Source organism: Chelonia mydas, chromosome 1 (genome assembly GCF_015237465.2).
Source record: "Chelonia mydas isolate rCheMyd1 chromosome 1, rCheMyd1.pri.v2, whole genome shotgun sequence".
Classification (NCBI taxonomy): Eukaryota; Metazoa; Chordata; order Testudines; family Cheloniidae; genus Chelonia; species Chelonia mydas.
Window position 1 is genome coordinate 248,779,256 of NC_057849.1, and position 15,121 is coordinate 248,794,376.

A 15,121-nucleotide genomic window follows, 5' to 3' on the forward strand; every position below is an offset into this window, starting at 1 on the left:
GTCAACTCCTGTACTCCACCAGGCCGAGAAGCACAGGCAGAGTCGACGGGGGACCGTCAGCAGTCGACTCACCGCAGTGAAGACACCGCGGTGAGTAGATCTAAGTACGTCGACTTCAGCTATGTTATTCACATAGCTGAAGTTGCGTAACTTAGATCGATCCCCCCCTCCCCAGTGTAGACCAGGGCTAAGAAATAGATAAGATCCACTTGGCTGTTTAACACACCATCCGGCAGGGTTCTTCCCTAGAGGATATGTTCCAATGCTTTTTTCCTAGTATTGTTTTAAACTATTAAAGTGATGGGCTTTCCATCATTTACTGTACTTGGCCAAATACTCTACATCTAGATGTGATTTAAAGCTATGAAACACAAGTAAACTTTCAAAATAATAAGCTAGGAACACACACATTCTGCTGAGTTATCATACCCACTGAGTTACATCTGATTTACCTTCAATTAGTCCCCAGTCTACATGTGTGTAACTTTGGGCTCAATCCCACAAAATAATAAGTATCCTGGTCCCAATTCAGTAAGCACATGCTTAACTTTAACCAAATGAGCAGCCCCACTGAATTCAAGGAGACTACTCATGGGTGTAAGGTTATGCACGTTTAAATCTTTGCAGGATTGGGCCTAAGAGTGGATCTCAAATCCAGTTACAAAGATCTATAGCAAATCCAGGGTGGCCACCTAACAATGAAAGTGGGGTTTCCTCGTTCTAGAAGACTGGGTATTTTTAAAGTACAATAGAAAGGTTCACTTACCCTAGCATTGTACATTTTCAGTTCCAAGGCTTTAAAATCCATGCGGCCAATCAATGCTCTCATAAAATTGCTGCAAAATATCAACAACAGAAATAAAAAAGAGGCACTTTACGTAACATGATTATACTTTTTCTTGATGGTCTCTAAACTCTTTAGTGCTCCTTAGAAAAAAAGAAATAAACTACAGATGTCAAATTCCATTTTATTCTCTATCATTTTCTAATTGATTTCTTCACATATCACTACAGATGATCCTGAAGTAAAACTTTTGGATTTGAACAACTGTCCCAGCCGAAGTTGGGTCCAACTCCAGTTAGCATTAAAGTTCAGCATGTACCACTCGTATTCTGCCCTTGGTTCCTCTGGGTATGCTTTCAGTACTTCCATTGAAGTAAATGGAAGCTGGATAGGTGTCTGAGGACAAAATGTGACCCATAAGGTCAAATTTTATTCTGATCTACTTAATTCAGGGCAGGATTTTGCCCATATACTAAGGTCCAGATCCTCAAAGGTATTTTGGATAACTTCTATTGATATCAGTGGTAGTTAGGACCCAAAATACATTTGAGGATCTGGGCCCAAGTTCCTAATTCAACAAAGGACTTAAGTATGTGCTTAAGTGCTTTGCTGAATTGGGGCCTATAGTAACTGAGATTTTTGTATTTATTCTGCTGTACATCAAAAAAGATTTTCCTGCCAACAACAAAATTCTTGCATATGTCAAAAAAGATTTCACTGCCAACAAAGACTCATCTAACCCTGTTACATAGTAATGACTAGACAAACTGGAAGCTAAACTCACACAAGTGTGCTGACTCCCCTCCCTCTTACAATGATGTAAATCAGAGTAGCTCCACTGAAGTCGGTGGCATTCTTTCAGATTTCCCTGTTGTTTCAGAGAAAAATCTGGCCCATGAATTTACAGGGTGACTACAAACTGCTGTGAAGCAAATCATGGACATCGTGCTTTGTGGAGTATTCCTGACTGACAACACTGTAGGAGGAGAAACTTGTCTGAGTGTAACATCAGTTTCGTGTAACTCTGCTGAAATCAGTGAAGATACATCAGCATTAAAGCTAGTGTAACAGCATCAAGAATCAGGCCTATTATCTTCCAATTCCAGGTTGCAACGATATGATAGACAGCAACTCTTTGTACAGTACACCCATCCACCTCTTGTAACTGAGACCCATACTTACTGCCAGGTCTCGATGCAACCAATCCAATAAGTGGTAAATTGGCATGTTGGGACTTTTGTTCTTGATTTGCAATTATTACATAAAACTAGCTCTGCAAATATAGGCTAACAAAGTTCTTACCAGCACGGAGGGGAAGAAAACAGACCAGGTCTACACTTAAAACTTTTGCTGGTATAGTAATGTCAGTCCGGGATGCAATACTTTTGTGTGTGACATTTTTAATATCAGCAAAAGTCCTAGTTTGGATCCATTAAACTGGCAAAAAGTGCTTTTGCTGTTATAGCTTATGTTGTTCAGGGAACTGATGTAAGCTGCATCTACACAAAGAAGGTTTGCCGATACAACTATCCCAGCAAACCTTTTCTGTGTAGTCTAGGTGTTTCACATACTGGATCTCTCAGTGCCAGGCAAATTCACCTTTGTCTTTATTCTGAACAGGTCAGGTCCATTCTTAATTTCTTGTTTTGTGAGAGCAAAATACAGAGACGGTGACATATCTGAAGAAACTTCCCCATGCGCCTAAATAACCAAAATCTCATTTCCCTCTTGTAGGGCCATATCCTGAAGTCCTAGGAAAAGGCCATATCCTTTACACCTAGGGAAGGAAGGATGGTCTTGCAGTAAAGACATTGCACTAGGACACAAGAGATCTGATGTCAATTCTTGGCTCTGCCACGGGGGTGACCACCCATCCATTATTTTAAGGGAGCGTCCTTTATTTGTCCCTTAGGGTGACCACACATCACTTATTTTAAGATGTATTGAAATGTATTAAAACTGATAAACATTTTAAACATTAAATGAAGCTTATGATAATTTCACTGTATATTTGAGGGCAGGAGAAATGTACACTTGAGAGAAAAACACGATATGCTAAGGGAAATGATGTTTCCCTAAAATGTCCCTTAAAATAAAGCGTTGTCCCTTATTTTTCATAGGGTTTTCCCTTATTTCCACTCAACAAAGGTGGTTACTCTATCTACCACGGACTATGTGACCTTGGACAAGTCACTTAATCTTTGTACCTCAATTTCCCATGTTGAAAATGGGGATAATAATACTCCCCATTTCCCTTTCTTGTCTATTTCGGCACCTTTGGGCAGGGGCTGTCCTAATACATATTTGTACAATGTCTACCTCAATGGGGCCCCTAAGTCCTGCCATAATACAAAAACATAAAAAACAGTGATAGATTTCTGAATATGCCTTTTACCAGCCAAGTTTCCAATAAATACAAATGAAATGTTAACTATTACCATGACTGGAAATAAGGGAAAGCATCTGAGGAGCCTGTGAAAGGAGACTGTACTCCTGGAGTCCTGCTACATGGGAGCTATCTGTGCTTCCTCATGCAGCAGGCAAGTCATAAGAGAATTCTCAGCCAAAAGCATGATGAGACCTTCCCCCACTTACGCTTACCCCTGTGTCATTTATTTCTGAGAGATTGGACCACTCCCCATTACACCTCACTTTCCAATTGCTCTGTCCTTGTTTCATATCCTGCTTCTACAGAATCTTATTTTCCTTTTAGCCAGAGCTACGTCAGGGTTCCCTTCCCCCCTCCCCCGCCCCCATCCATGAATTTGAAACAAAAGTGTAAACTACAGAAACTATTTGCATTTCACGGGCATTCACACATTGTGCCAACACGATGGCCCAAAAGTTTGGCGGGTAACCTTGCCCAGAGAATTCGTGAGCTGATGATGAATGGCTGTGAAGCCTTTGTGATTGCTCAGGCTCCATTGTTGGTCAAACAATGAAGGAGGACACAAGTCTGGCTCAGGAGAGCAACGGATAAAATTGTTGGGCAGAATGGCGGGCTCCTGCCGACATGACCACTTGTTGACATTGAAAGGATTCAACAACAAGTGAGCAGAAACAGAAACGATTCTGTTCGGCAAGGCTATTAGTTGCAACGTGTGGCACTGGCGCGGTCACTCCTGATGTGTTTCCTCACTAATGAGCTCTGAATGCCCTATTAAACTGGGAGGCTATAGGCCCAGAGCCACTAGGACAATGGTATGCATGAATGACTCCCCCAGTTCCTATTGGCTGGTCAGATGAAGGAAGCAACTGGCAACACTCAGATTTAAACAGGGCTGACAGTACAGTTAAATGATCATTAATTAGAGTTGGTGAACAGATAGGGACTCAAAGCAATTCTTAATGACAAGATAACAGTCTAACATTACTCAGCTTTGAGCAAGTTCAAGCTTGCACCATGTCTCGTTCTTTGTATTATACAGATTGTCATCACACTGATTTGAGGCTCTTTCACATATTCACAAACAAAAACACTTTGTTAAAAGTGTGTCAAGGTTCAGAATGTGAATCCATTTTAAAAATAAATAAATACACTCTTTTTATAAAAAAAAAAACTAGGTTAAAAAAAAAACCTGCTAACCAACTAAAGTCTGCAAATGGACAGATGAGGAATCCAGCCAGTTCATCTTCTGCCATATAATTCTTCATCACCCACTATCACCCTCCCTGACATAACATTGCCCATCCAACCTTAGTTTTGCCCTTTGGTTTGCTTTGTCTTCGGACATTTCAATGGATAATGAGAACATTCAGCATTACAGCAGTAAGGATTCACAAGCAAGAGTTTGGAAGGGAGATAAATCATCATGATCCAGGGCATAAACCAACCTCTATCTGATGGGGTTAGCAAGAATTTTTTTCCTGGGGCAAGTTATTTCGTAACTGCTGACTACTGGATTTCTTGAATTTCTTTCTGAAGCATGAGGTACTGAGCATTACTGGAGACAGGGCACTGGCTCAGCAGGACCGTAGGTTCGGTATGGCAGGTCCTATGTCATGGAAATATGCTATTGGATATTTATACTGTTAATTTTATATATTGCTTAGTAAATGCATAAGAAAGTTTTCTAAAGAAATATAGTACCGGGCAAATGAAATTAAGTCAGAGCACTGCAAGTTCTCTCACTGTGTGATGTGCTGGTAAAGCAGAAGACTATAGTTATGATTAGCATTGGAAAGACTGATGTGTTTGGTATTTTGAAATGTGTTGATTGTATGGCTTTGGAGTTTTCTGGGACTGTATGCAGATCTTGCAAATTTGTATTTTAACTATGTTAATTAAGTTCTGTAGCAACTAATTTATGTAGTTTTTCCACAGGAGGTAATGATGTAGTATATGTTAGTGATACTGCATACTGGAAATGGATTCCTTGAATGAGAGATTATACAATTTCCTGGCAACTGGGTTGTTCTGAAATGCACCCATATTTTTGCAAATGTTAGGGGGTAAAGTTAAAGTTGGGTGGGTGATGTTAGTTGGGTGTGGCAAGAGTGACCGATGAAGGGTTGTATGGCAAGGAACTGGCTGCATCCACTATTTAGACTGTAAACTCCCCAAAGCAGGGATCATCGTTTTGCTCTGGGTTTCTACCTTGCTGAGCACAATGGGGTCCTGGTCCATGACTGGGGCTCCTAGGGGCTACCACAACATAAATAATAGATTAACTCTTTGTTTCCAGCCTCCTTTTGGGGGGCAGGAGGTTTGAAGGAGCAGATTTTTTTTTTGAAAGAAACTAATTTTTGGTGGGTGTTAGCTTGCTCTGTAGAAACACTTTCACCTTTAATGTCCTTTCAATGAATAATTTTTATTGTGAATTTCCCTGTTTGATGTTTTGTCTTTTTTTTTTAAAGAGTTCTGAAAGTTTAAACTGGGAACCCTTGCTCTGAATGATCTTATTATTCTGACCAAAGTGGTGCTCCAAACAGCAGCTCCATAGGTAGTATGTGGCTGTTTGTGAGACTTCTACACAGAAGGAAAAGGAGAGGGAACCAGATGGAAAATTTTAATCATGCAAAGATTTGCATCTCGAAAATTATAAGCATTTTAGGTTTCTAATGTGCATAAAAGTCTCTGCTTTCCCCTGTGGCCGTACACCTCTCTCCAGCCCAGTTGCAGGGGGGAAGTTCATAGGGGCTGGGAATTGGGCTTTTAGTGGGAAGCCAGTGTCAAACTTAACAATGGGGTAGCTCCCACTGTGCCATAATCAATTCTTGCATGAAAAATAATTTCTCAGTTTCCATGTAGGCTAGTAGGTCCCAAATGTCATTCTGTTCCCTAGATGCAGAGAAACGGTGTGATTCTGCTGCACAGTGGTGGGCAGGAGTTGATCATCCTACAGAGCCCAGATAATGTGAGGCATCCCCACACTGCCCTACGTAATGTGGCCTTAGAGGCAACAAGGATGGAGCAGAATGGAATTGGGGGAAATGGAAAATAAACCTATATTTATTCCCTAAAACCCCACAAAAAGGAGGTTTATCTACCTCTTGGAGCACCCTCTTCACCAAGTCCACCTGCTGAGGCAAGTCAGAAGAAGTTGGTGGGCTCAGCGGATTTGGTTCATAATACATTGATCCATTATGTGATGAACCCATTGTATTACCACAGTTAAAGTTAGGTTCAATTTTACACTTAAAGCAGGAGCTCAACCTCTTTGTCTTGTATGAAAAAAACAGGGTATCTGCTCTGAATATTCAGCACATAATATCTTAGCAAAGCTTGAATTTTCTGAGTTTCAAGAAATGTTTGACACTCTGTTAATGAATGTCTGAGTTCCAATAAGTTTAAAAAGTTCACGTTCTGGATCTCATGATTTTTCAGGCCCCTTTAGCTTTAAAAAAACCCACCATACACATTATAGAAAGTCAAACATTTGTACCCAGTGAGAGTTTGGAGGCCTGTCTGGAGTTGCAGAATTAATATACTTAACAAAAAGGAAAAAAATAAGTTGTTAGCATTATTAGAATCATAGAATATCAGGGTTGGAAGGGACCTCAGGAGGTCATCTAGTCCAACCCCCTGCTCAAAGCAGGACCAATCCCCAACTAAATCATCCCAGCCAGGACTTTGTCAAGCCTTAAAAACTTCTAAGGAAGGAGATTCCACCACCTCCCTAGGTAACCCATTCCAGTGTTTCACCACCTTCCTAGTGAAAAAGTTTTTCCTAATATCCAACCTAACTTGCAACTTGAGACCCCCCACTCCCCCACTGCAACTTGAGACCATTACTCCTCGTTCTGTCATCTGCTACCACTGAGAACAGTCTGAGATCCATCCAACTGAGATCCATCCTCTTTTGAACCCCTTTCAGGTAGTTGAAAGCAGCTATCAAGTCCCCCCTCACTCTTCTCTTTCGCAGACTAAACAATCCCAATTCCCTCAGCCTCTCCTCATAAGTCATGTGTTCCAGTCCCCTAATCATTTTTGTTGCCCTCCGCTGGACGTTTTCCAATTTTTCCACATCCTTCTTGTAGTGTGGGGCTCAAAACTGGACACAGTACTCCAGATGAGGCCTCACCAATGTCGAATAGAGGGGAACGATCACGTCCCTCGATCTGCTGGCAATGCCCCTACTTATACATCCCAAAATGCCATTGGCCTTCCTGGCAACAAGGGCACACTGTTGACTCATATCCAGCTTCTCATCCACTGTAACCCCTAGATCCTTTTCTGCAGAACTGCTGCCTAGCCATTCGGTCCCTAGTCTTTAACGGTGCATGGGATTCTTCCATCCTAAGTGCAGGACTCTGCACTGGTCCTTGTTGAACCTCATCAGATTTCTTTTGGCCCAATCCTCTAATTTGTCTAGGGCCCTCTGTATCCTTTCCCTACTCTCCAGCATATCTACCTCTCCTCCCAGTTTAGTGTCATCTGCAAACTTGCTGAGGGTGCAATCCACACCATCCTCCAGATCATTAATGAAGATATTGAATAAAACCGGCCCGAGGACCGACCCTTGGAGCACTCCACTTGATACCGGCTGCCAACTAGACATGGAACCATTGATCACTACCCCTTGAGCCCGACAATCTAGCCAGCTTTCTATCCACCTTATTGTCCATTCATCCAGCCCATACTTCTTTACCTTACTGGCAAGACTACTGTGGGAGACCGTGTCAAAAGCTTTGCTAAACTCAAGGAACAACACATCCACTGCTTTCCCCTCATCCATAGAGCCAGTTATCTCATCATAGAAGGCAATTAGATTAGCCAGGCATGACTTGCCCTTGGTGAATCCATGCTGACTGTTCCTGATCACTTTCCTCTCCTCTAAGTGCTTCAGAATTGATTCCTTGAGGACCTGCTCCATGATTTTTCCAGGGACTGAGGTGAGACTGACTGGCCTGTAGTTCCCAGGATCCTCCTTCTTCCCTTTTTTAAAGATGGGCACTACATTAGCCTTTTTCCAGTCGTATGGGACCTCCCCCGATCGCCATGAGTTTTCTCTGCAATCTCATCCGCCAGCTCCTTTAGCACTCGGATGCAGCGCATCCAGCCCCATGGACTTGTGCTCGTCCAGCTTTTCTAAATAGTCCTGAACCACTTCTTTCTCCACAGAGGGCTGGTCACCTCCTCCCCATGCTATGCTGCCCAGCGCAGCAGTCTGGGAGCTGACCTTGTTCGTGAAGACAGAGGCAAAAAAAGCATTGAGTACATTAGCTTTTTCCACATCCTCTGTCACTAGGTTGCCTCCCTCATTCATTAAGGGGCCCACATTTTCCTTGACTTTCTTCTTGTTGCTAACATACCTGAAGAAACCCTTCTTGTTACTTTTAACATCTCTTGCTAGCTGCATCTCCAGGTGTGATTTGGCCTTCCTGATTTCACTCCTGCGTGCCCAAGCAATATTTTTATACTCTTCCCTGGTCATTTGTCCAATCTTCCACTTCTTGTAAGCTTCTTTTTTGTGTTTAAGATCAGCAAGGATTTCACTGTTAAGCCAAGCTGGTCGCCTGCCATATTTACTATTCTTTCCACACATCGGGATGGTTTGTCCCTGTAACCTCAATATTATTATTCATTGTAATGGAATCCTCTTACATTTCTAGAGAACCCTACTGTTTTCATTCATGAAAAATTCTATAGTTTTCCCTATGGGAGGAATATAAAAATGCAAGGGAAGTACAATTGTGACGCTCAGGAGCATAGTGATGTAGCAGTTCTGGATTTAATTTCTGTAAGGTGGGTTTGTTGCCTGTCCACACTTTTGCGGTCTGAATGCATTGTTTTGTATCATTATTATTTTAAATCAATAAAGACATTGAAATATTAACAAACCCTTGTACCCATACATTTTTTAAAATTGGTTTGCTATTTTTACCATTGTATAAATATACCAGCTTTGATTTTCTGATAATTACTTCCATTATGAACTGATTAATCTTAGTTAACATTTTTATTTCAGAAGTGCCTAGCCTAGGGTGTTCCATCAAGATAGGAGCCCAACAATGCTGGACACTGTATGAACATATAGTAAATGATGAGTTATGTTAAAGCCTCTCTAATAATTACCTGTTCCTCCTAGTAAAAGGATAATTGAAAAGAAGAACTGTATATTCACTATGTATTGTTGCCTAGGCTGATCTCTCATTAGGACTAAGTGGAGTTTTGGACGTGCACTGAGTGGAGAATATACCTGTATGCTCCACATATGAAAAGAATGTTTGGTGTGATTAAATAGGGAAGTCGGGGCACTGCTTAAGCTATGCTGTCTGGCAGTGGCCCCCAAAGGAACTGTTCTCCATCTTGGAATAGCCAGAATGGAGCAAACTCTGGCCATATCCCCTCCATGCAACGGACGGCATAGGAGCTGGCTACACTGTCTTGGGACTCCACCATACCAGGGGAATCCTCAGCTAGGGCGAAGCACAGGCTTTCTAGCCTACTTTGCACCACCCCAGCAGTTCAAATGGTCGGGGGGAAGAGGGAAAACATTAAGCCCACAGTTCTGTGTCCTCCAGATGATACATTTCCTTCACTTAGTAGCGCATAATGACGGTATTCAGATTAGACGCATCACATATAATGGTATATAGGGTTACGAGCAGACTAACACTATTTTAAAATCCTCAGTGTGATGATATCTGTTTTCTTTCTCAAGACATACATTAATATAAAATGATATTTCATGGCATTTAAAGACAGGCAGGTAATATACAGCCAGCCTCCCTCCTTACGGTCTGTAATCCATTGTTAGATACCCTGTTGATGTAAACTTAGTTAAAAATGAAAAAAAAAACCTCTTTCAAAAAAGCATTCAGAGGAATGCCATCTCTGTGAAGATTCAATGAAAGCAAAGAACATTCAGATGCATCAAACTGTAATGTCTCCCGTCTCAGATACTTCTATACCATATGGCCAGAGAGAAGCAGATGGACTAGGTCACAGCAAAGGGAAGAGAGAGAAAGTCTGCATTGTTATCTGACCCACTGGGCCAACACTAACAGACTGTCCCTAGTGATCAGGCTATTATCATCAGAAAGATCTGATAAGAACCTGATACTTGCATTTATTTGCCCTCAAGTAGTTCTCAGATGTGGCATCTGATCAAAATGACTTTATTTTGTAGATCTATTTATTTTGAAGTTGGAACATTTGAATCATAGAGGAGCAAATGACTAGGCTGCACTTGTCTTTTATTGATTTTAGAAATCAGGTTATTCCTACCTGATCACTTGCCTAAAGTTCACACAACAGCTTGTCTAAACACAATAAATTCAACAACAAATAAAGAAAAACAGGATTTTTGTTTTATTGCTGCTCGCACTTCCACTGACAAACGTTAGCCAGCCAACTAAAGTGGTACAGTATAGTGCCTGCCAGAAAACTCCTACGATTTTTGTCAGGATGTTAATACAGCAACATAGCAATCTTCAGTTAACACTAAATTAATTGCCTTGCATTAATAGCTACTAAAGTCCCTCAACATATTAGATCATACTGTCCTGGCTTCTAGTAGCTTCAAAGTCAAATGGAAATCATTTTAATGGATATTATTTTGGGGGATGGGGGGATTTCATGAATTAGTTCTTATGAAAAATGCCAGAATAACAGTCCTAGAGGCAGAAGACTATTTTTTCATTCGGAGTGGATGTTAAGCACCTCACAGAAAACACAGACCCGAGATAGCAGGAGCAGTTACAATGCAAGGATTATTTACTGATAGGGTTTTCTTTAATGGCACTTATTACTGTAGTTTCTGAGCACCTCACAAATATGAATGGATTTATCCCACAACTCCCTCATTAGTATCATTATTCCCAGTTTTACAGATGGGAAACTGAGGCAGAGAGAGCTTACATGACTTGTCCAAGATCCCACAAGAAATCTGTGGTAGATCCAGGAATAGAACCCAGATGGCCTGAGTCCCAGAGTCTTTAACCACAAAACTATCTTTGCTCACAACACGTGACCAATGTGCCTCAACCACGCCACTGAGGGAATGACTGTTACTCAGCTTTCGGTCCCCACGTCCTTTCAGTTCTTGGTCTCTTATGGCTCTACCAACCAGAGTGCCAGCTGTGCTGGTAGATTTTATGAAACGGGGCTGTCCTCCAGGACTGGGCTGAGACCAACTCATTTTATACAGCCCATCCACTAGCCGTAAAAAAAACCCAAAACCCTGGCATTTGATCAACGGTGACTGTGTCAGATTCAAATTGGTTACATGGAAGTGAAAGGAACACTGTTCCATTACCTGTCCTCTGAGATACTGTTGAATACTGGGCTGTAAACAAGAAACGTATGGAGTTAAATTGTGGCTCCACAGCCATGCCCATGGGTGAAGGGGCAGAGATGCATTGCCCCAGCAGGAACTCATAGGGTATGTCTACACCGCAGTTAAACGCCCATGGCTGGCCTGGGTCAGCTGAGTTGGGCTCGCAGGACTAGGGGCCATAAAACTGCAGTGTAGGCATCCGGGCTAGAGTTGGAACCCAAGGTCTGGAACCGTCCTCCCTCGCAGGGACCCAGAGACCAGGCTCCAATCTGAGCTTGAAAGTCTACACTGAAGTTTTAGAGCCCTGCAGTCCAAGTCCCATGAGCCCTAACTCAAGCACAATGCCACCTGGAGCACCAGAGAAAGGGAGACCAAAACTAACCCCTGTGAAAGAGTGCCATGTGTACTCCCTCTAGCCCTACAAGCTCTGCTGGCCAGTGCTAATGCAGAGTGCTCATAGTATTTGTGTTTGCCCTTCCCCATTTGGGGATGCCAGTGTCGCCATCAGCTATAGCCTGGAGCAGTCCTTGTGCTCAGGTTGTGTATGGGCTGTGATTGTGAGCACAGGCTAGCAGAGTCACTGTGCAGGTGAGCAAGGTGGAGTAAGGTTTTTGGCATCCTCAGCCCCCACCCCCACATGGTGCAGTGCACAGGGCCAGGCACCAATCTAGCCTAGGAATGAAACTTGACTTTCTAATTATTGAAAAATCTTGTCTATGGTCTTTTCTGTACAAAATAAAATTAACAAAATAATTGTGTCACTATTTGTCTGTCCAACCAAGTGTAACCCTTGCCCTGGCTCCCCCGGTTTCTACCCCAGACTGAATACACACGTTTCTTTTCAGGAGTTATTTCATAGCCCTGACACTTGGGCATACAACTGACAGAGATGGAGATGCCAATTTTACAATGAACAATGGTGCTGAGTTCTCATCCCAAATGGAAGCTATTTTGTAAAGGCAGATCCTGCTGACCAGACAGTGCTGTTTGACCTTAAGCACAACCACAAAAAGCAGGGAAATTCTGAGCTTAGAATTTCCAACCCTTACCAAAGTTATAATTTCAACCCTGTCACTCAAATGAAAACACAGCAATTTAATGTTACTAAGAGACATTATTAGGACACTCTGAACCTAAGCAATTCTTTACTGATTTTGGAATCATTGGCTAGTGTCCTTGAGTTGCATTCCCCTATTGTTACACTGTACATTTAACCCATTTAACACTTGCATGGAGAGGAGGAGATTGTGGGGGAGTCTGTGCCCCAAAGTGCTATAGAGGTGCCCTGGGGGTTCCCTGCCACTCAACATGGAGAGTAATTTTGGAGATAGACTGGAGGAAGGACAATGCATGCACGTGTCTGTCTGTGTGTAAATTGTGGGTGGTGGGCATGGGAACTAGAGAACCCTTAAGGGGAGAATTTTGGCCCTATAGCATTACATACAGTACACATGGGCCACTACACCACCTGTTTTCTAGACCTGTATGTTGGGTCTGAGATTTGGCCCAGTGCAGATTTCGTGTGCGCATAGAACTGCCCTCTGTTACCGGACTCATACTTTAACAGCAACAGCAGAGTTCCCTGAAACGAGACATTTCACACAAGAACATACATGGAAAAAGGAAGTGCCTGTGTGTGTTTCTTTTTTTTTTTTTTCAAGAGGCTTGAAGTTCTGCTCCTGTATCCATATTGAGCGGTCTGAACAAGTGGCCCAGAATACAGAAATGTCAAGCACTCAGCAACTCCCAGTGCAGTCAGAGGGAGCTGCTAGGAACTTTTCAGCACTTATGAAAAACGGGCCACGCATCTGGACAGCTTCATACACTTTAAGGGCTAGGGGTGAGATCTGCAAAATTGCCCAAGTGATTTAGACGAACAAGTCCCATTGACTTTCAGTGGGACTTCCGCTCTTAAGTCAATTAGGTGCTTTTGAAAAGCTTGCTCCAGTAACTAGAAATGGACTAAAAATGAAAGTCAAAAGTGAACTCTGTCACAATATTCTCATTGCTCTCCCATGTATTGTCTTGGCTTGACGCCGCAGTATACTTTTTATTAAAAGCCACACAAACAGCACTGTCTGAAGCTTGTTGGAATGTATCAATTTCTGGATTAAGCTGTCCCATTGTTTTGACGAGAAGTTATAGTTTAGAGATCAAATAGGACATGGCCTAGCCTAATCTAATATCAACAGCCTGTAATAGTGAAGGGACACTCTGCACTAGAGAGCAATCTAAGTCTTTAATTACTTTAGCTACTGATAGATCGGCTCTCGCCCCCTCAAATTCCTTTGTCAGCGAGGAGTTAAAATTCATGAGCATCTAGGCCTCTGAATACTTACTCCAGTGCTGCTATTTTCTGTGCCAAGCTAGCCATCACTGCGAAGAGTCGGAGGTCTGTCAGGCCATCTGTTACATAATAGTCAACAATCTCTAAGATCTGGGGAAACAGAGATGGAGAAAGCAAAGATGATGAAGGGTTTAGAAAGAACAGATTGCTGCCTTGCTTTAGCAAAAAAAAAAAAAAAAAAAAAAAAGATAATAAGCTCTGATCGAAGCAGAGACAAGATTTATTAGCATAGCCAGCAAAACAAACAAAGCAATTTCAGCAAGAAACCTGACAATGAGCCTGATAAACACTACATTGCATTGTAGGTCTGTAGGATCCCCTCAAAACATTATGGACCTGATTCACATAGAGTCACCTGCACATATGTACAACAGAGTGGTAGGTGTTTTAAGAGAATTCACTTTAAAACAGTGTATAGAAGACCACACAAAAACCTTCTACCTAATGCACAAACACTCTCTGCCACACAACTGGAAAGTCAGTGTGACTTCCTCTCCCTAACAACAAATTAAAACCAAAAAGTTCTGTACAGTATATTCATCAAGTAAGATTTTATAATATTTTTCAAGTATGCCCATGATACCACATGTCTGCAACATGCCCACATTTTAAACAACAGTAACTGCATCCTTAGCTAAATACTCGCAAAGCAAATTATTATTGTGTTAACTGTCTCTTAGGGCACTGCTGTAACACAAGCAATAATAATAATAGGGAGAACCATCCATGATTAATTTATATTATATTGAAATGGGCTTTCTTTGTCCTCTCTCCCCTCTGCTCATATTGTCTTCTATGTGCTCCAATACCCTACTGTTGCAGAACTCCCCATAAATATAAACACAAGCTAGCTGCCTCGACTATACTGACATCATGGAAGTAGCTACTTTGAAACATTTGCAACATAACAAAATTTGTTACCAGACTGTACAGAATTCCCCGCGTCCCTCAAATCTATATAAAGAGCCAACTTTTGCCTCTAAAGCCTTTTAGCATGGAGGGGAAAGGACAGTGGAAGTTGAATCCACTCCTGTGTTTGCTCACATCCTGATCAAAATTAGGTTTTAAAGAATAAACAAACCACACCTTCTTCTCTGTCCCTCTTTGGATAGTATAGCTTTCACTAAGGACAACAGTCTTATAACACATGTGCCTAACGAGAACCCACAGGTAATCTTTTGTACAAAGCACCTTAAAGCAAGAAGAACTATTATGCTCTCTCTAATTACAAGGCCCCTTTGACTGTTCCGCACTCTGAATGCATAA

The 15,121-nt window shown here is 41.9% G+C and overlaps 1 protein-coding gene across 1 annotated transcript in view; it reads right to left on the reverse strand.

The window, feature by feature from the left end:
- LOC119565262 overlaps window positions 1–15,121 on the reverse strand; it is a 122,200-nt gene that overhangs the window by 24,205 nt on the left and 82,874 nt on the right. The window contains exons 10-11 of the mRNA XM_043541908.1: window positions 13,848–13,945; window positions 767–836 (exon numbers count right to left, since the gene is read on the reverse strand). Of these exons, the coding sequence (XP_043397843.1) occupies window positions 767–836; window positions 13,848–13,945 (168 nt within the window). The remainder of the gene's footprint in view (window positions 1–766; window positions 837–13,847; window positions 13,946–15,121) is intronic.